The sequence below is a fragment of the Entelurus aequoreus genome, linkage group LG20 (assembly GCF_033978785.1).
Source record: "Entelurus aequoreus isolate RoL-2023_Sb linkage group LG20, RoL_Eaeq_v1.1, whole genome shotgun sequence".
In the NCBI taxonomy this organism is placed as follows: domain Eukaryota; kingdom Metazoa; phylum Chordata; class Actinopteri; order Syngnathiformes; family Syngnathidae; genus Entelurus; species Entelurus aequoreus.
Window position 1 is genome coordinate 21,596,034 of NC_084750.1, and position 22,500 is coordinate 21,618,533.

The 22,500-nt window shown below is 38.7% G+C and overlaps 2 protein-coding genes and 1 long non-coding RNA gene across 3 annotated transcripts in view; 2 read left to right on the forward strand and 1 right to left on the reverse strand.

Moving 5' to 3' along the window:
• Positions 1-6,556: 6,556 nt before the first annotated feature.
• LOC133636406 (mannose-binding protein C-like) lies at positions 6,557-14,453 on the reverse strand. The gene is made up of 5 exons (XM_062030398.1): positions 14,439-14,453; positions 14,114-14,156; positions 7,629-7,672; positions 7,460-7,561; positions 6,557-6,947 (listed from the first exon to the last, which is right to left on the reverse strand). Exons 1-5 carry the CDS (start codon positions 14,451-14,453, stop codon positions 6,741-6,743), a joined length of 411 nt encoding a protein of 136 aa, XP_061886382.1. The 3' UTR covers positions 6,557-6,740.
• Positions 14,454-14,477: 24 nt separating this feature from the next.
• LOC133635629 (uncharacterized) lies at positions 14,478-18,508 on the forward strand. Its single transcript, XR_009822090.1, has 4 exons — positions 14,478-14,545; positions 17,384-17,427; positions 17,495-17,548; positions 17,643-18,508. It is a non-coding gene; the product is annotated as an uncharacterized LOC133635629 (long non-coding RNA).
• Positions 18,509-20,662: 2,154 nt separating this feature from the next.
• LOC133636407 (uncharacterized) overlaps positions 20,663-22,500 on the forward strand; it is a 180,996-nt gene continuing 179,158 nt past the window's right edge. The window contains exon 1 of the mRNA XM_062030399.1: positions 20,663-20,979. Within this exon, the coding sequence (XP_061886383.1) occupies positions 20,663-20,979 (317 nt within the window). The remainder of the gene's footprint in view (positions 20,980-22,500) is intronic.

A 22,500-nucleotide genomic window follows, 5' to 3' on the forward strand; every position in this document is an offset into this window, starting at 1 on the left:
TAAAATGTCGTAAGAGGGGACCCTTACAAAAATTTCAAAAAAACAGACTTGCTTCAGCAGCACAATTCCGGTGCTGTAGTTGTAGGAGATGTCTCAAAACATCATCAGGAGTCCCGACAAAACCTGAAAATGGAAGAAAATGCATATTTTACGAAAAAAAAAATTGCTAAAATGTCGTAAGGGGGGACCCTTACAAAAAAATTCAAAAAAACGGACTTGCTTCAGCAGCACAATTCTGGTGCTGTAGTTGTAGGAAATGTCTCAAAACGTCATCAGGAGGCCCGACAAAACCTGAAAATGCAAATTTTACGAAAAAAGAATTTTGCGATAATGTCGTAAGGGGGCACCCTTAAAAAAAATTCAAAAAACCGGACTTGCTTCAGCAGCACAATTTTGGTGCTGTTGTAGGCGATGTCTCAAAACGTCATCAAGAGTCCCGACAAAACCTGAAAATGGAAGAAAATGCATATTTTATGAAAAAAAAAAAGTTTGCTAAAATGTCAAAAGGGGGACCCTTACAAAAAATTAAAAAAAACTTGCTTCAGCAGCACTATTCTGGTGCTGTAAATGTAGATGTCTCAAAATGTCATCAGGAGTCCCGACAAAACCTGAAAATGGAAGAAAATGCATATTTCATTCATCCATCCATCCATCTTCAACCGCTTATCCGGAATCGGGTCGCGGGGACAACAGCTCCAGCAGAGACCCCCAGACATTTGCAACTTCCTCCTGGGGAATCCCGAAGTGTTCCCAGGTCAGAGAGGAGATGTAATCCCCCCCGCCCCATCTGGTCCTTGGCCTGTCGCGGGGTCTCCTCCCAGTGGGACGTGCAACGAGGACGGGTGCGAGAGGTGGAGCGCTACCGGTTGGATCTGGTGGGGCTTACCTCTAGGCATAACAAGGGCTCTGTAACCACACTCCTGGACAAGGGATGGCCCTTGTTCACTTCTGGAGTTGTTCAGGGTGTGAGGGCACAGGCGGGTGTGGGGATACTCACGAGTCCCCGGCTGAGTGCCTGTATTTTGGAGTCTACCCCGGTGGACAAGAGGGTCGCCTCCCTTCGCCTTAGGGTTGGAGGGGGGAAAACTGACTTTTTTGTGCGTACGCACCAAACAAGAGTTCAGAATATTCGGCCTTCTTGGATATCTTGCATGGGGTCCTGTATGGGGAGCCGGCAGGGGATTCCATAGTCTTGCTGGGGGACTTCAACGCCCACGTGGGCAATGACAGTGATACTTGGACTGGCGTGATTGGGAGGAACGGTCTCCCTGATCTGAACTTGAGTGGTGGATTGTTATTGGACTTCTGTGCTAGTCACAGACTTGCGATAAACACCATGTTCAAGCATAAGGATGTTCATAGGTGTACCTGGTACCAGAGCACCATAGGCCAAAGATCAATGATCGATTTTGTAATCGTATCAGCTGATCTGAGGCCGTATGTTTTGGACACTCGGGTGAAGAGAGGGGCGGAACTGTCAACTGATCACCATCTGGTGGTGAGTTGGGTTAGATGGCGGGGGAAACCTCTGGACAGACCTGGCAAACCCAAGCGTGTAGTGCGGGTGAACTGGGAACGTTTGGAGGAGTCCTCTGTCCGGAAGGACTTCAACTCCCACCTCCGGCGGTACTTCTCTGCCATCCCTGTGGAGTTTGGGGACATTGAACAGGAATGGGCAATGTTCAAAGCCTCTATTGCTAAAGCTGCGAGCTGTGGCCAGAAGGTCTTAGGTGCCTCAAGGGGCGGTAACCCTCGAACACCCTGGTGGACAGTGGTGGTCAGGGAAGCCGTCCGACTGAAGAAGGAGTCCTACCGGGGTATGTTATCCCAGGGGACTCCGGAGGCAGTTGCAAGGCACAGTCGGGCCCGAAGGGCAGCGGCCGTGGACGAGGCTAAGCAGAGGGTGTGGGAGCAGTTCGGGGAATCCATGGAGAAGGACTATCGGGCGGCACCAAAGCTGTTCTGGAAGACCATACGGCACCTCAGGAGGGGGAAGCAGGGAACCATCCAAGCTGTGTACGGCAAGGATGGGACTTTGCTGACTTCAAGTGAGGAAGTCGTAGGGCGTTGGAAAGAGCACTTTGAGGAACTCCTGAACCCAAATACATCAGACACACCCTCCCTGATAAGAGTAGGGCCTGAGGATGATGGGGGATCGACGTCGATCTGTTGGCGTGAAGTCACTGAGGTATTTAGACAACTCCACTGGCAAAGCTCCGGTGGTTGATGAGATCCATCCAGAAATGCTGAAGGCTCTGGGTGTTGATGGGCTGTCTTGGTTGATACGCCTTTTCAACATTGCGTGGAAGTCTGGGGCAGTGCCGAGGGAGTGGCAGACTGGGGATGGTGGTTCCCCTTTTCAAAAAGGGGGACCAGAGGGTATGTGCTAATTACAGGGGTATCACACTACTCAGCGTCCCTGGGAAAATTTACGCCAAGGTACTGGAAAGGAGGGTCCGGCCGATAGTCGAACCTCAGATTCAAGAGGAGCAATGTGGATTCCGTCCTGGTCGTGGAACAACTGACCAACTCTTTACTCTTGCGGGAATCCTGTAGAAGGCCTGGGAGTATGCCTATCCAGTCTACATGTGCTTTGTGGATTTGGGGAAGGCGTATGACCGGGTCCCCCGGGAGATCTTGTGGGAGGTGCTGAGGGAGTACGGAGTGAGGGGAACCCTGCTGAGGGCCATCTAATCTCTGTACAACCAAAGAGAGAGTTGTGTCCGGGTGCTTGGATATAAGTCGGATCAGATTCCAGTGGGGGTTGGTCTCCGCCAGGGCTGCGCTGTGTCACCTATCCTGTTTGTGATTTTCATGGACAGGATTTCTAGGCGGAGTCATGGCCATGGCGGAGAGGGTATACGTCTCAGGGGGCTAAGGGTTGCATCACTGCTGTTTGCAGATGTGGTCCTGATGGCACCTTCGGTTCAAGACCTTCAGCTCTCACTGGATCGGTTCGCAGCAGAGTGTTCAGCGGCTGGAATGAGGATCAGCATCTCCAAATCTGAGGTCATTGTTCTCAGCAGGAAACAGATTGTTTGTACACTCCGGGTGGGGGACGAGACTCTGTCCCAGGTGGAGGAGTTTAAGTATCTCGGGGTCTTGTTCATACATATTTTACGAAAAAAAAATACTTTTTGCTAAAATGTCGTAAGAAGGGACCCTTACAAAAAATTTTAAAAAAAGACTTGCTTCAGCAGCACAATTCTGGTGCTGTAGATGTCTCAAAACGTCAAGAGGCCCGACAACCTGAAAATGGAAGAAAATGCATATTTTACGAAAAAATAATTTTGCTAAAATGTCGTAAGGGGGCACCCTTACAAAAAATTAAAAAAAACGGACTTGCTTCAACAGCACAATTCTGGTGCTGTAGTTGTAGGACATGTCTCTAAACGTCATCAGGAGTCCTGACAAAACCTAAAAATGGAAGATTTTATAAAAAAATTTTTTTGCTAAAATGTCGTAAGGGGGGGACCCTTACAAAAAATTAAAAAAACGGACTTGCTTCAGCAGCACAATTCTAGTGCTGTAGTTGTAGATGTCTCAAAACATCAGGAGTCCCGACAAAACCTAAAAATGGAAGAAAATGCTTATTTTATGGAAAAATATTTTTGCTAAAATGTCATAAGGGGGGACCCTTACAAAAAAATTAAAAAAAACAGACTTCCTTCAGCAGCACAATTCTGGTGCTGTAGTTATAGGAGATGTCTCAAAATGTCATCAGGAGTCCCGACAAAACCTGAAAATGGAAGAAAATGCATATTTAAGAAAAAATTATTTTGCTAAAATGTCGTAAGGGGGGACCCTTACAACAAATTTTAAAAAAACGGACTTGCTTCAGCAGCACAATTCTGGTGCTGTAGTTATAGGAGATCTCTCAAAACGTCATCAGGAGTCCCGACCAAACTTGAAAATGGAAGAAAATGCATCCATCCATTTTCTACCGCTTATTCCCTTTTGGGGTCGCGGGGGGCGCTGGAGCCTATCTCAGCTACAATCGGGCGGAAGGCGGGGTACACCCTGGACAAGTCGCCACCTCATCACAGGGCCAACACAGATACACAGACAACATTCACACACTAGGGCCAATTTAGTGTTGCCAATCAACTTATCCCCAGGTGCATGTCTTTGGAAGTGGGAGGAAGCCGGAGTACCCGGAGGAAACCCACGCAGTCACGGGGAGGACATGCAAACTCCACACAGAAAGATCCCGAGCCCGGGATTGAACCCAAGACTACTCAGGACCTTCGTATTGTGAGGCAGATGCACTAACCCCTCTTCCACCGTGCTGCACAAGAAAATGCATATTTTACAAAACAAATTTTTTGCTAAAATGTCGTAAGCGGGGACCCTTACAATTTTAAAAAATGGACTTGCTTCAGCAGCACAATTCTGGTGCTGTAGTTGTAGGAGATGTCTCAAAACGTCATCAGGAGTCCTGACAAAACCTGAAAATGGAAGAAAATACATATTTAACGAACACTTATATACTATCATTAGAAGACAGTTCACGTAATGATTTACAAGGAGAGAAAGACTTATATATTATCTTAAGAAGAAGTGTAAGTATTGATGTACTACAGTACAAGGACAGAGACACTTATACAATATACTATCTTTAGAAGAAAGTGGATGTATTGATGCACTGAAATACTTACATAATATACTACCTTAAGGAGAAAGTGGATGTATTGATGTACTGCAGTACTAGGACATAAACACACATACAATATACTATCTTTAGAAGAAAGTGTATGTATTGATGTACTGAAATAATTATATAATATACTACCTTTAGGACAAAGTGTAAGTATTGTTGTACTCAAATACTTACATGTTATACTACCTTTAGGACAAAGTGTAAGTATTGTTGTACTCAAATACTTACATGTTATACTACCTTTAGGACAAAGTGTAAATATTGATGTACTACAGTACAAGGACAGAAACACATACTATCATTAGAAGAAACTAAGTATTGATGTACTGAAACACTTATACTATTTTATCTTTAGAATAAAGTGTAAGTAATCATGTACTGAAATGCTAGCATCCAAGAAAAGATGGCAGGTATCTGGCTTGCGCATATCAGACTAAATCAGTGTGTGGCAAACTGAGCAGTAAAAAGGCCTGAATGGTTGATTCATTCATTATTTTCTTCTCAAATGTATTAGCCTGTGGAAAAAGTTATTGATATTTACCTCAGAAGGCTGCAAATAGAAAAGAGGCATTCAATTTTTATTTAAATTGTATTTAATATGCCATTGTTTTTTAAAGTTGATTTTGCACTATTAAGTTATATAAGCGTTGCTTGTTCCATATTCAGTGTTATAGCACACCAGTGTAGCATACTAAGCAATAATTAACGTTTTAGTCATGCACTTTCTCTTGCTACTTCAAGGCTTGAATGTTTGATTCATTCATTTTATTTACAAATGTATTAGCCTGTGGAAAAAGTTTATTTTGATATTTACCTCAGAAGGCCGCAAATAGAAGAGGCATTCAATTTTTATTTAAATTTTCTTTGATATACCATTGATATTTTTTAATTTGAAACTCAATTTTGCATGTCACTATAAAGTTATTTAAGCCTTGATTGTTCAATATTCAACGCAAAACTTGTTTGGCTCTCTATTAAAAAGGTTAATTTGTTCAACCTTGGCCCGCGGCTTTGTTCAGTTTTACATTTTGACCCACTCTGTATTTGAGTTTGACACCCCTGCTTTAGGAAAAATTAAGTATTGATGTACAGTACAAGGACGCAAACACTTCTATAATATACTATCTTTAGAAGAAGGTGTATGTATTGATATACTGAAATACTTATAATTAGAGATGTCCGATATCGGTCTGCCGATATTATCGGCCGATAAATGCGTTAAAATGTAATATCGGAAATTATCGGTATCTTTTTTTATTATCAGTATCGTTTTTGTTTGTTTTTTTAAATTAAATCCACATGAAAAACACAAGATACACTTACAATTAGTGCACCAACCCAAAAAACCTCCCTCCCCCATTTACACTCATTCACACAAAAGGGTTGTTTCTTTCTGTTAATATTCTGGTTCCTACATTATTCATCAATATATATCAATACAGTCTGCAAGGGATACAGTCCGTAAGCACACATGATTGTGCGTGCTGCTGGTCCACTAATAATACTAACCTTTAAGTTAATTTTACAAATTTTCATTAATTACTAGTTTCTATGTAACTGTTTTTATATTGTTTTACTTTCTTTTTTATTCAAGAAAATGTTTTTAATTTATTTATCTTATTTTATTTCGACTGCATATATCGGTTGATATCGGTATCGGTAATTAAAGAGTTGGACAATATCGGAATATCGGATATTGGCAAAAAGCCATTATCGGACATCCCTACTTATAATATACTAATACATTTTATTTAGTATAGCGCTTTTCAGAGCACTCAAAGATGCTTTACAGGATAAAAAATTTAAAGATGAAACAGTTTAAAGTAATAATATAAAATACAGGAAATATAAAAGCAGTACACGGGCGGGCGGCAGAGTTTTGAATGTATTGTTTATTGAGAATTTTGCAAGATGAGCCGTAGAGGATGCTGTTACAGTAGTCCAGTCTGGAGGTGATGAAGGCATGGATCAGGGTTTCAGCGGCAGAGAAGGAGGGATGGACAGAGACTGGCAATATTTTTGAGGTAGAAGAAATCAGTTCTTGTGATGTGGTTGGCATGGTGTTGAAAAGAGAGGTTATTCAGAATGACTCAGAGGTTGCGGATGTGAGTGGATGGGGACAGAGTGGAGTTGTGAGCAGTTTTGGTGAGGGATTTGGGGCCGATGATGAGCATGGCAGATTTGTCAGTTGAGTTTGAGGAAGTTGGGAGTGCAGCCATGATTTGATTTCAGTGAGGCTGTCGGTCAGGGTGGAGAGATTTTGTGGAGATGTATAGCTGGACATTATCTGCGTAGCAGTGGAATTGGAGGTGATTGCGGCGGATGATGTTACCGAGGGGGAGCATGTACAGGGTTGGATGCTTGGTCAAGCATCGAACCCTGAAGGACACCTTGTGACAGAGGAGCAGTACTACCTTTAGAAGAAAGTGTATGTATTGATGTATTACAGTACAAGGACAATTACTTATATAATATACTATCTTTAGAAGAAAGTGTAAATACATACGTATATACTATCTTTAGGAGTATTGATGTACTACAGTACAAGGATAGAAACATACTATATTTCAAAGAAAGTGTATGTATTAATGTACTATAGTACAAGGACAGAAACATGTTATACTATCTTTAGAAGAAATGGTAAGTATTGATAAATACTTATGAAATATACTATCTTCAGTATAAATCCTAAGTACTGAAGCACTACAAGGACAGAAATATTTCATCCTGCATAAATACATGACTTGTATTTAACTCCTGGGTAAACACTGCCCCCTTGTGGACTTTTTCACCACATACCTTGACTCTTTTGGTTCCACTCAGACCTTGAGCACCTGGAACGCCATCGGTCCTCTCTCTCCCAGAGGTCATGCCGGCATGACCTCTGGGACCAGGCTCGCCCTAGCAAGAGAAAAAGTGGTTAAAAGTGAAGTGCATAATGTAAAAAGTTTGATTTAATAGTGCTTACTTGAACTCCAGGTCCACCTTTGGCCCCTGGACTAGCAGGTAATCCTAAAGAGAGAAACACAGCACAATCACACATGTACTAGAACACACTCTTTATTTAGAACCAAATGTTACAGTGCATTTTAATGTATAATCACCTCATGATAGTATTACACAATTCTCTCAGCCAGTGATTCTCTAACTGATGAATGAATACTTATGGCCACTACACAACTGTATTTCAATGTTGGTCATTATAGTGGTGCTTGGAGAGCAAAGTGGTTTTTCCTGAAGTGGTACTTGGAGAACAACCTTTACATATTTGCTTGTGAAGTCATAAGTCAGGGGAACAAGCATTTAAACAAAAACATTATTGGAATATAAATGTTACCACAGGGGTGTCTAAACTTTTTCACCAAAAAGTCAAAGTATGCGGGCACCGTTTTGATATATTTTTATTTTGTAAAAAAAAATACTAGACATTAAAGACAAAACTTACAAACACATACATCTGCTGTCATGCACATTTTGTCCAATCAGAAGCCTGACAAATGGTGGCATTACACCTCTTATTTTTATTTTGAAATACTAGACGTACAATGACATGTACATTATCTTTAAACCCAGCCTGCACGTACACAGAGCCCTGGGAACATTATTAAAGAGCAAATGATAGAATTATAACATGTTCAGCAACATGGTGATGTATTACATATGCAGTGAAGTCCACATTCTTTCTAAAATCAGCACGCAGGAAACCATTTTGCATGTTAAGGGAATTACAAAGCATTTAATCATGGATATAAAATGGTACATGTGTAATGAAGTGTATATTGTCTTTATCAGTACACACTACAAGGATGACGTTACATTGTTTTTTTGTTGCTTGGTCGCTCTTTAAGTGCGTGCACGGTCGCGCCCGGCTCAATCTACAATAATGGAAGCAAGACACGCAAGTTATCTTCATGATTTGTCGTTAAACAAGGACTAAAAACATAAGATAATGTTGCACCTTTCTTATGACAGAGCAAAAAGTCTTACTTGTCAAAGTTGTGCCATCAGGTGGCCGGTGTAATGTTTGTAGGTGTGCTTTGTTGCTAGTTCAATATTGAGACGGTTAGATTGATTTGGATGCTTTAATCAACCTCGCTTGCATGCACCTGTCTCATGGATCAGGCGTAACTGTTCTCACATTGTCCACTAGTGCGTGATGACGTCATCACGCAGCCAGCGTATATCTAAATATCACATCACTTTTTTTTTCTTTTAAAGACAACCTGTCTATCAAATGGACACTAACACAGGTTCTCATACAACTTAAGTTATTCTTGTACACTTAAAATTACTGCCTTGAAATCACAAGTGTGGACACTCAAAATATCATCATATTTCACATTGCATACACTGGTTGATGCAGAACATATGCTAAACATTCATAAACACAACCTGGCTAAACAAGATATTGAAAGGATATATTTTCTTTGCGTGTCTCCGTAACTCTAAACAGTCCATTCATAGTCATGCAGATAGGCTGGAGGATGCCTGTGCTGCCTGACTGGATATCTAGGCAGTGTAGGTGCTGGTTCTGGGTGATCATTGCCATCATTAGGATCAGGATCCAGGTCGTAGTCGAGTGGTGGCAGTTGGTCTTGCTGCGCCATGGGATGGATCTTCTTGAAGAACGAACTGTTCCTAGCGATGGTATGGCCATTCCGTTCAGCTGTCACCATGGAGCCTTTCACGTTAGTGACTGTGAGTGGTTCCTTGCTGTACGGTGTTGTGAACTTGTTCTGTTTCACTTGACGACAAAGCACAATGTCACCTGGCTTGATGTAAGATGGTGCTGCATGTCGTTGCTCATCAGAACGGTACTTCATTTTGGCTTTTTCCTCAGTGTCCCTTTTACGCACTTCTTCATCAGCACTAATGGTTGCTGAGCAGGCTGATGGTATCTTTGTATTCATGCGTCGTTGGAACATCAACTCGGCCGGAGATCTTCCTGTCGTGCAGTGTGGTGTAGCTCGGTACTCACGTAAGAAGATATTTGTTGCTTCCATGGGATGCCTTGCATCGGAGCGATGCTAATCACCTTCCCAATCGTACGCATTAATCTTTCTGCTGTCGCATTTGCTTGTGGCCAAAGTGGTGTTATTTTTCTGTGATTGGAATCCCATGTGTTGAGCAAACTGGGAAAACTGGGAACCATTAAATGGAGGTCCATTGTCTGTCTTCACGACACGTGGTATCCCAAACATTGAGAAGATGTTATCCATGCGGGGTATCACCACACTAGACGAAATTGCATGTAGAATGTCCACTACTGGATACCGTGTGTAGTCATCTACAATCACCATCAGGTATTCTCCGGATGGGAGAGGTCCATAGAAATCTGCACTTACTGAATGCCATGGTGACTCCGGTAGCTTGGACATTTTGAGTAGCTCTGTCCTGGTGACTGGAGTGTTAGCCTGACAGGCTAGACAGGTTTTGATGATTGTCTCTGCTTGTTGATCAATGCCTGGAAACCACACTTTTTCTCTGAGCAATACCTTTGTCTTGGCAATGCCTTGATGGCCTCCGTGAGCAAGTTCAAGGACATGGCGTTGTAGAGATGATGGAATTACAATTCTACAGCCTCTGAGTATGAGGTCCTCGTCGCCACTGTAATGTTTGTAGGTGTGCTTTGTTGCTAGTTCAATATTGAGACGGTTAGATTGATTTGGATGCTTTAATCATCAACCTCGCTTGCATGCACCTGTCTCATGGATCAGGCGTAACTGTTCTCACATTGTCCACTAGTGCGTGATGACGTCATCACGCAGCCAGCGTATATCTAAATATCACAGCCGGTTCCACAGCCATCATATCCAAAACAGCTGACTGTTCATGAGTGTCGCAAAGCCCATTTTAATTCATGTTGAGTGAAAATAGCAGCATATTTATGTTCAAACATACAATAAATCATCTTATAGTGTGTTTAAAGGCAGCAAGGCAGTGTTGCGCTTGGAAATGACAACCGTGACGTCATCTCAAGTCTCCGGTTGTGCCGTGTACACGCATACGCTCAGCGGAGAGTTTTGGAACTCTACACTTTGACCTGCGCTTGCAATAGTCTGCATTTTTAAAGAGGATAAGAGGCCTAAACACAGAGCTATGTATGTGTTTTAGGTATCTCTGTTCGTGTGGACATGACCTTAGTGTCAGCTTTGTGTTATAGATGACAAAGTGTACCAAAGTTTATATATACATACATAAATACATACACACACAATAAATAAAAACTTTGGTACACTTTAAACATATATATACACACACATACACACATATATACATATATACATAGTTGAATTTTCAAACAGGGTTTTACAGTGAACAATTTAGCATTAGTATAAAACTATCAGACAATAGCAGTGGACTTTTTCCCGGATGAAATGTTACAATGTTTGTTTTGTTTGTCCGAGGCGGCGCCGGCAGCCTCACAAAAATATTTTAAGGAAGCTTATAAACCATGATAGGATGCTTAGACTGACTTCATATTTCAGAGAAAAACATGTATACAATAGTCTTAATGTATTTATATGTGCACCTTATTGCTTTTTTATCCTGCACTACCATGAGCTTATGTAACGAAATTTCGTTCTTATCTGTGCTGTAAAGTTCAAATGTGAATGACAATAAAAAGGAAGTCTAAGTCTAAGCATCCTATTATGGTTTATAAGCTTCCTTAATCTTTTTGTGAGGCTGCTGGCGCCGCCTCGGACAAACAAAACAAACATTGTAACATTTCATCCGGAAAAAAGTCCACTGCTATGGTCTGATAGTTTTATACTAATGCTAAATTGTTCACTGTAAAACCCTGTTTGAAAATTCAATAAAATATGGAAGTTACAGCTATTTTTTATTTTAACATCGGTACTTGGTTCATTAAATAATTTAAAGATAATCTATCAAGTTTTAAAATATTGCATGAAGTGATTTTTTTTAAGTTATTGACTTTTTATTCATGCATTTATTATGTTTTGAAGTTCACTTTCCAAGAAGTAGGTCACTTATTTTCTTAGTCTTAAAAAGTGACAATTTTTGAGCTTCAAAAATTCCTAGCTACTTTAATATCTTTATGGTTCAAATACCATTGAAACACTGTTTCCCTTTGCACTAGGGTCGTTTTTTAAAAGATATTTAGCATTTTAAATTTTAAGAGTAGTCAGATTAATTTTTGCTGTATGTAGTAACCTAGCGTCTTGCTTATAAAGTCATTAATTAGCAGTTTTTGTTATTTGGTTAATGCTAGGTTTATTGCCTGAAGGCTGCTGGCTATTCAGTTTGAAACTACTCTTCAGCTGCTATACGACACACGGGCTATGGGGAGAGACATTTTCAAGCCAAGGACTAGCTAAACCAGGGGTGTCCAAACTTTTTCCACCGAGGGCCGCACACTGAAAAATCAAAGCAAGCGGGGGCCATTTTGATATTTTTTATTTTAAAAATCAATACATGTATAAAAAATATACATTTAGGCCTCCACTCAGGCTTGATCCCGGGGACCCCAAAAGGTTTTGGTCCAAAAAATATTTAAAATGTGTCATTATTCAGTATTATTATTCAAGGTTTAAATCTCTAGATCAACATTAGGTCTATCTGTCACTATAACGTTTTTAAAGATTTAAGTTGTATGCTCTTTTTGTCAAAGAAAACCCAGTTTTTTTATGGTAAAAAAACAAAATATGTAATATTTTCATCCAATAAAATTTTTAAGTGGAATATTTGAGATTATATAATAATTGGAGCCTTAAAAAGGTCGATAACTCACAACATTGATTTTAATTAATTACTATTTTTGAGCAATGACACTTAAAAACAAATCACACTAAAATTATTGGGGATCCAAAAGGGTCCTACTCATTAAAGTGTGAAAAAATAAATTATACTTTTTTTTTGCTGTTTACTTTTAACACAATAATCTTGAGATCAACTTCAAATCTATCCGTCAATTATAAGTTGCATTGTTTATGTTTTTTGTTTCTTCGTTTTAGGCCCTTTAAAAAACAGCTTAGTTTTTTTATATGGCAAACACAAAATATGCAACATTTTCCCAAAGAATATCCCAAAGTGGAATATTTAATGTGATGTAATTGGAGCCTTGAATAGGTCAATAATTCATAATGACATTGATTTTGATTCATTATTTTTTTTAAAGAAAGAAACAGCCTGCATGGCAGCTTTGTGTTATTAGAGTAAACATTGCAACATTTTCTTGTTACATTTCACATGGTTGCTCTTTTATATCACTTTTTATGTTTTTTTTAATCGTATTTTCAGAATGTGCCATGGGGCCGTTAAAAAATGACCTGCGGGCCGCAAATGGCCCCCGGGCCGCACTTTGGACACCACTGAGCTAAACATTTGCAGGCATGTGAGCACCTTTTTAAAAAAAAAAAGAAAAGAGAAAGGCTGACACAAATTTAAGAATGAACATGAATGTTTAAAACGCAAGATTTTAGCCGAGGAGCTATCGCTAGCTGTTGTGCTAAGTCGCTACAAGGAGAGATATAGGTTATATATGTAAATAAAGCTGGAGTCACTCTCCAATCTCCAAACCAAAACATTGCATCACTCGGGAGTAGAGAAGTGGCCGCCAAATTCATTCCAAATGTTTGGTAGTTGTTCCACGCATGCGCGAAGAGTACGTCACTTCCATAAATTTTTTCCAGAATCAGAAATACTTTTAACGTTCGTGGTATTTATTAACTTTCCCGCTAGTTCATTTTTATGATCTTTATTCGAGTAACACTCCCTGATAGAAGATTGCATACAAAACCACCTTTACTTAAAAATACAGTGTTTATTTTGAAACCCCGCAGAAACCGGAAGCAGCCTTAAATGGCAAATAAATACATATTTTAAAAAAAAAATACTTTATATACATCAAATATATCAATCCACAATACTGATCATTCTACGTTTTAGTGATACAACAAAAAATAAAAATGTAAAAAAAGCAAAAAGCCATCGTAAACACGCAAGGGCCGAGGTCCGTGCATGCGCGAAGTGAACGTCACTTCCGGGACTTTTTTTTTTTCCGAAGGCGTTTCTGCGACTTCACGTTTTATGAATCTGTTGTATAAAAGCTAGCTTATCTTAGGGGAACAACATAAACAAGGGGGTATATTTAACAAACAATCAGGGCGTATTACCGCCACATTTCAACCACTTTCACAAATCTGTCATTGCAATGAATGACGCACGAGGGCTGGAGAATGCTTAAAGTAAATTAATTTCCTCTGATAGGGCCTAGGTTTAAGAACAAACTTAAACATTTCCAACAATATGAATGAAATTACATTTAAACAATCCATCCTAATTATAAGAATAAACTTAAACATCACTGATAACTTTTTAAATGTACTTTCAGTCAACCTAAACAATTTTGTAAACATCAGTGAAATTATCTTCTTTAAACATTCTCCTCATTACAAAACAAGCACTTCTTTCCCTCGGTTTCCTCACCAGTTGCGTCTTCTGAGTCCACACAGGAGCTGTCTTCCTTCCTCTTAGCAGCATGTCACAAGGAGAGACTGAGTGAAGCTCAAACATTTAAGCATGTGCTCTGAGCAGGTGAACAGGTGAATCCAATCAAAGCAATCAGTTGGAAGCAGGTGTAATATGTACAATATACACAGTGTGTATATTGTACATATTACATAGTGTCAAGTCAAAGTACAGAGCAGCATGTAGAGCACACTCCAGGCCTGAAGGGGCAACAGTGAGAGCTGAGGGCTGAACATCTCCACCTGCTTCCAACTGATTGCTTTGATTGAATTCACCTGTTCACCTGCTCAGAGCACATGCTTAAATGTTTGAGCTTCAGACAGTCATTCCTTTGACATGCTGCTAAGAGGAAGGAAGACGGCTCCTGTGTGGACTCAGAAGACGCAACTTGTGAGGAAACCGAGGAAAATAAGTGCTTGTTTTGTAATGAGGAGCTGTTTAAAGAAGATCATTTCACTGATATTTACAAAATTGACTGAAAGTACATTTAAAAAGTTATTAGTGATGTTTGTTCTTATAATTAGGATGGATGAATATGGATGAATTTAATTTCATCCATATTGTTGGAAATGTTTAAGTTTATTCTTAAACCTAGGCCCAGGCCCTATCAGTGGAAATGAATTTTCTTTAACATTCTCCAGCCCTTGTGTGTCATTCATTGCAATGACAGATTCGTGAAAGTGGCGGTAATACGCCCTGATTTTTTGTTAAATATACCCCCTTGTTCATGTTTATATTCCCTTAAAATAAGCTAGCTTTTATACAACAGATTAATAAACATTTAAACATCACAAAACGTAAAGTCGCAGAAACGCCATTGAAAAAAAAAAAGTCCCGGAAGTGACGTTCTTTTCGCGCATGCGCGGACATCGGCCCTTGAGTGTTTACGATGGCTTTTTGCTTCTTTTTAAATTTTTATTTTTTGTTGTATCACTAAAACGTAGAATGATCAGTATTGTGGATTGATGTATTTGATGTATATAAAGTATTTTTTAAAAATATGTATTTACCATTTAAGGCTGCTTCCGGTTTCTGAGCGGTTTCAAAATAAATACTGTATTCCTAAGTAACGGTTGTTCTGTATGCAATCTTCTATCAAAGTGTTACTCGAATAAAGATCATAAAAATTGACTTTTTTGGCCATCTTTTTCCACCGAACAATTTGACGGAAGTGATGTACTATTCGCGCATGCGTGGAACTACCAAACATTTGGAATGAATTTGGCGCCAACTTTTCTTCTCGCGAGTGACGCAATGTTTTGGTTTGGAGATTGGTGAGTGACTCCAGCTTTATTACTCTCCTTATAGCGACTTAGCACAACAGCTAGCGATAGCTCCTCAGCTAAAATCTCGCGTTTTAAACATTCATGTTTGGTCTTAAAAATTTGTTGTCAGTCTTTCTCTTTTTTTGAAAGGGTTCTCACATGCCTGCAAATGTTTAGCTAGTCCTTGGCTTGAAAATGTTTCTCCCCGTAGCCCGTGTGTTGTATAGCAGCTGAAGAGTAGTTTAAACTGAATAGCCAGCAGCCTACAGGCAATAAACCTAGCATTAATGAACAAAATGACAAAAACTGCTAATTAATGACTTTATAAGCAACACGTTAGGTTACTACATACAGCAAAAATTCATCTGACTACTCTCAAAATTTAAAATGCTAAATATCTTTAAAAAAAACGACACTAGTGCAAAGGGAAACAGTGTTTCAATGGTATTTGAACCATAAAGATATTAAAAAAGCTAGGAATTTTTGAAGCTCAAAATTTGTCACTTTTTAAAACTAAGAAAATAAGTGACCTATTTTTTGGAAAGTGAACTTCAAAACATAATAAATGCATGAATGAAAAGTCGGTAACTTGAAGAAATGCAATATTTTAAAACTTGATAGATTATTTTTAAATTATTTAATGAACCAAGTACCGACGTTAAAATAAAAAATAGCTGTAACTTCTATACTTTGTTGAATTTTCAAACGGTTTTACAGTGAACAATTTAGCATTAGTATATCAGACCATAGCAGTGGACTTTTTTCCGGACGAAATGTTACAATGTTTGTTTTGTTTGTCCGAGGCGGCGCCGGCAGCCTCACAAAAAGATTAAGGAAGCTTATAAACCATAATAGGATGCTTAGACTTAGACTTCCTTTTTACTGTCATTCAAATTTGAACTTTACAGCACAGATAAGAACGAAATTTCGTTACATAAGCTCATGGTAGTGCAGGATAAAAAAAGCAATAAGGTGCACATATAAATACATTAAGACTATTGTATACATGTTTTTCTGTATAATCCTGAAATATGAAGTCAGTCTGAGCATCCTATCATGGTTTATAAGCTTCCTTAAAATCTTTTTGTGAGGCTGCCGGCGCCGCCTCGGACAAACAAAACAAACATTGTAACATTTCATCCGGGAAAAAGTCCACTGCTATGGTTTGAGTTTTATACTAATGCTAAATTGTTCACTGTAAAACCCTGTTTGAAAATTCAACAAAGTATGGATATGGCTGGCTAGCTAGCTATATATCTGTCTCTGTCTCTGTCTCTGTCGCTAGCAAGCATAGTTTGTTGTCAAACTTGTTTTTTTATATTCAACAATTGTACACATCCATCAGGTTGAACAAAAAATGTGTCAAAGAAAGAAAATAAAAGCAAGTACAAAGAGTATTAAAAATAATTTAAAAAATATGATACAATTAAAAAAAAAAAAGGGTTAGGTTAAGTCACTTTAAAACTTTTTAATAAAGATATCTATTTAAGGGTTTTTGTACTTCAAACTTTTTCCCAGATGTAATTGATAATTTGCAACCGTTTAGCCAATTAGAAAATGTTTTTACTTTCAGAAATCAATATTTATGCATACAAAATTTTTGCTTGCAGCATAATGTTGACAAACATTTATATGTTACTATCATTTACACAATAAAATAGATCAAATTTGACATATACATGTACCACTTCAGGAAAAACAACTTTGCTCTCCAAGTACCACCATAATGACCAACATTGAAATACAGTTGTGTAGTGGCCATAAGTATTCATTGAATATTTTTGGCCATAACAGTTTGCATATTTGTCATTCTTTGTCGTACCACAGTTAGAGAATCACTGGCTTAGGGAATTGGGTAATACTATCATGAGGTGATTATACATTAAAATGCACTGTAACATGTGGTCCTAAATAAAGAGTGTGTTCTATTACATGTGTATGGTTGTGCTGCGGTTCTCTCTAGGATTACCTGGTAGTCCAGGGGCCAAAGGTGGACCTGGAGTTCAAGTAAGCACTATTAAATCCAACTTTTTACATTATGCACTTCACTTTTAACCACTTTTTCTCTTGCTAGGGTGAGCCTGGTCCCAGAAGTCATGCCGGCATGTCCGTTGACCCTTGACCTTTGGTAAGTACCAAAACAAATCCAGTGCTTATCGATTAGACAAGCACTGGATTGGAAAAAAATGTTTTCGTAAAATATGCATTTTTTCCATTATCAGGTTTTGTCGGGACTCCTGATGACGTTTTGAGACATCTACAAGTACAGCACCAGAATTGTGCTGCTGAAGCAAGTCTGTTTTTCTTCCTTTTTTTTCCCGTGGGCAGTAGACAATGTGTAATTACAACGTAATAGTGTAATAACAATGGTGTAGGTTCAGGCTGTGGGCAGTAGACAATGTGTAATAACAAACAGCGCCAGGGGTTTGTAAACTCAATAAAGCAACTACACTAGAATGCAAAATATATATATTGTAATATCCCAGGAATGTAGACTTATACAACTTCTTTGTTTGTCATGTCTTTATTGTAAAATATGCGATTCAACCACACAACAACCCCAATGTCTCCCTTCTTTTCCCAGCAAAACACTTTTTTTTTTTTAATAAACCTTCATTTATAATATCCAACATTTACATACAAGCAAATAAATAATAATCAAAATAAGTACAGAAACACTACAAAAACAGTACAAAACAGTGCCAGGGGGTTTTGTTTTCACAGCTTTTTGGTTAGAGGTAGAAATTGTTCTAAAATTTCCCGGCAATACTTGAACTCTTTACCTTCTTGTTAACGTCACTTCCCTTTTTGTCCCCGGAAGTCCCGCCTCCCAGCCAAAGTCATTGGCTAACACCCCGGAGCCAGCCGCTACAATATGTAGCAATGCAATTGGCTTAATGGTTTACAATTATCAATCAAATCTTGGAGAATGATTAAGTGATTTAGGTAGCCCTTTTTTTCTTTTCATGTTTTTTTATATTTTTTATAACTGTTTATTAATTAATTCTCTATCTGTATTTGCTTTTTTTTTTCTTCTTTCCTCGATGTTGAAAGTGCCTTGAGTTTTGTGTGAATTATAAATGTATGTTTGTTGTTCAATTAAAAAAAATAAATAAAAAATAATTTCAAAAAATAAAATAATTTCAAAAAAATAAAATATATATATATGTATATATTTTAAATTTTATTTTTTTAAATTATTTTTTTAATACACATATCTTGACTGCAAAAGTCAATAGACTGGTTTGGTCAGATGGTTATTGTATGAATTATTTTAATTTTTTTATAATCTATTTTTTATTTTTGTTTTCTTTCCTTGATGTTGAAAGTGCCTTAACTCTTGTGTGAAATATAAATGTGTTGTTCAATTTAAAAAAAAAAAAAAAAAATACAAATAATTTTATTTATTTATTTTGACTGCAAAAGTCAATAGACTAGTTTGGTCAGATGGTTAATGTATGAATTATTGTTATTATATATATATATATATATATTAAAAAAAATAAAAATAAATTTTTAGTATAATTTTAATTTCTTTTCATTTTGGATTTTCTCTACTCCATGTAAGCTTCTCTCGATGGATGTGTGTGGGAGTGGGAGGGGGGTTTTGTTTTGTTTTGTTTGGTTTTATTTGCTTTGTCCTTTGTGTTGTGTTTTTCCTCCGTTTGTTTTGTTTTGGCTGGTGCTAATTTTGGAAAATAAAAATATAAATAAAAAAACTAAAACAAAAAAGCCTCGAACGCTTTACATCCAATCAGCAACGTCACTTCCCTATCTCTCTCCGGAAGTCCCGCCCCCCAGCCAAAGTCATTGGCTAACACCCCGTAGCCAGCCGCTACAATATGTAGCAATGCAATTGGCTTAATGGTTTACAATTATCAATCAAATCTTGGAGAATGATTAAAAGTACAAAAGCCATTAAATTGATATATCTGGTAATTTAAAAAAAAAAAGTGATTTAGGTAGCCCTTTTTTTCTTTTCATGTTTGTTTATATTTTGTATAATTATTTTATAATATTTAATACTCTATCTGTATTTGCTTTTTTTTTTTTTTTTCTTTCCTCGATGTTGAAAGTGCCTTGACTTTTGTGTGAATTATAAATGTATGTTTGTTGTTCAATTAAAAAAAATATAATAAAAAAAATAATTTAAAAAAAATATATACATGCATACACACACACACACACACACACACACACACACACACACACATCTTGACTGCAAAAGTCAATAGACTGGTTTGGTCAGATGGTTAATGTATGAATTATTTTTATTTTTATTTATTTTTATTTTTTTATTTTATTTTTGTTTTCTTTCCTTGATGTTGAAAGTGCCTTAACTCTTGTGTGAAATATAAATGTATGTTGTTCAATTTAAAAAATATATATATATATATATATATATTTATTTTTTGGACTGCAAAAGTCAATAGACTGGTTTGGTCAGATGGTTAATGTATGAATTATAATTTAATTTTTTAATATTTTTTGGTATTATAATTTTAATTTCTTTTCATTTTGGATGTTCTCTACTCCATGTAAGCTTCTCTCGATGGATGTGCGAATGTGTGGGAGTGGGAGGGGGGTATTGTTTTGTTTTGTTTGGTTTTATTTGCTTTGTCCTTTGTGTTTTGTTTTTCCTCTGTTTGTTATATGTTTTGGCTGGTGTTAATTTTGGAAAATAATTAATAAAAATATAAATAAAAAACTAAACAAACAAAAAAACCTCGAACGCTTTACATCCAATCAGCAACGTCACTTCCCTATCTCTCCCCGGAAGTCCCGCCCCCTAGTCAAAGTCATTGGCTAACACCCCGTAGCCAAGCCGCTACAATACAAAAACGTTCTTATAAATAGTCCAAATTTGGAGGGCAGCATCATAGTTTTCACAGCTTTTTGCTTGTTAGAAGTAGAAAGAGTTTTAAAGTATTTTTGGGATTTCTGTTACTATAATTTCTTACATGAATCGTTAGTGTTTTGCACTTCCAGGCCACCGTATTTAGTAGTACGCTCTTTGGCCACAAGATGTCGCCGTTTCAACGAATAAACGATAAAATGCTGAAACCCGCAATTCCTGCTAAATAACTAAGGCCAAAGGTGTGCCAAAATACGCCTCGCCCTGGGGTATTTGGGGATGGGAAGGGCCCCTCCGTAGAATTTGGGAGCAGCACCGCCAAAAAAAAAAAAAAAAAAAGCACCCAGAGGGAATTAAATGAATAAATGTCATATATTTTCTCCAAGCATGCCGGCCAATTGTAAAGTGGGCGTGTCCTCGTGTGTGACCACGCCCCTCTGTCAACACGCTGCCACCATTCATGTCAACTGCATCACGGAGACTTTGTTTGTCATCCAGAGAGCGGCGATGGCGAGGAGGACTTCCACCAAAAAGTCCCTGAAAAGTCTCTTCTCCAGGAGCGAACCCAACCTGGACGAGTCGACGACGGACAAGACGAAGAAGCCAGACGACAAAAAGCGGTTCAAGTTGCCAAAGTTGAGGATAAAGTCGATAGGGAGCCCCTCGTCCTTCAAGGCATCGGGCAAAAAGCAGCATGTGCTCAGGTAAAGTGTGCACTAATTACGTCATTGTTCATGTTTGATTAATATTACAGTCGTTTTTTAAAATAGCTACAGTGGAAGTATATATATATATATATATATATATATATATATATATATATATATATATATATATATATATATATATATATAATAGCTACAGTGGAAGTATATATATATATATATATATATATATATATATATATATATATATATATATACAAGCTCCCCCCCAAAAAACAGGGGGAAAAACATTTTAGATCGGGGGGGGGGCCACATGGAGAAAAATCTACTCCCAAGTGGGCCGGACTGGTAAAATCACGGCACGATAATTTAAAACTAAAGACAACTTCAGATTGTTTTCTTTGTTTAAAAATGGAAAAAGCAAATTCTGAAATTGTACGAATCATAATGTCGTTGGGGTTTTTCTGTCTGGAGCCGCCAAAAAATGGAAAGCCTTTTATATATATATATATATATATATATATATATATATATATATATATATATATATATATATATATATATCCATCCATCCATCTTCAACCGCTTATCCGGAATCGGGTCGCGGGGACAGCAGCTCCAGCAAAGACCCCCAGACTTCCCTCTCCAGAGCAACATTTGCGACTTCCTCCTGGGGAATCCCGAAGCGTTCCCAGGCCAGAGAGGAGATGTAATCCCCCCATCTGGTCCTTGGCCTGCCGGGGGGCCTCCTCCCAGTGGGACGTGCAACGAGGACCTCCCTAGGGAGACGCTCGTGAGGCATCCGCACGAGATGCCCGAACCACCTAAGCTGGCTCCTTTCCAAGCGAAGGAGCAGCGGCTCTACTCCGAGTCTCTCTCGGGTGACTGCACTTCTCACCCTATCTCTAAGGGAGATGCCAGCCACCCTTCTGAGGAAACTCATTTCGGCCGCTTGTATCCGCGATCTTATTCTTTCGGTCATTACCCACACTTCATGACCATAGGTGAGAGTAGGAATGTAGATAGCTCGGTAGACCGAGAGCTTTGCCTTCTGACTCAGCTCCCGTTTCGTCACAACAGTGCGGCAGAGAGACTGCAATACTGCCCCAGCTGCTCCGATTCTCCGGCTGATTTCCTTCTCCATCTTTCCCTCACTCGTGAACAAGACCCCGAGATACTTAAACTCCTCCACCTGGGACAGAGTCCTGTCCCCTACCCGGACTGTACAAACCATCGGTTTCCTGCTGAGAACCATGGCCTCAGATTTGGAGATGCCAGCCGCTGAACACTCGGCTGCGAACCGATCCAGTGAGAGCTGAAGGTCACGAACCGAAGGTGCCATCAGGACCACATCATCTGCAAACAGCAGTGACGCAACCTTTAGCCCCCCGAGACGTATACCCTCTCCGCCATGGCCACGACTCCGCCTAGAAATCCTGTCCATGAAAATCACAAACAGGATAGGTGACAGAGCGCAGCCCTGGCGGAGACCAACCCCCACTGGAAACGGATCCGACTTACATCCAAGCACCCGGACACAACTCTCGCTTTGGTTGTACA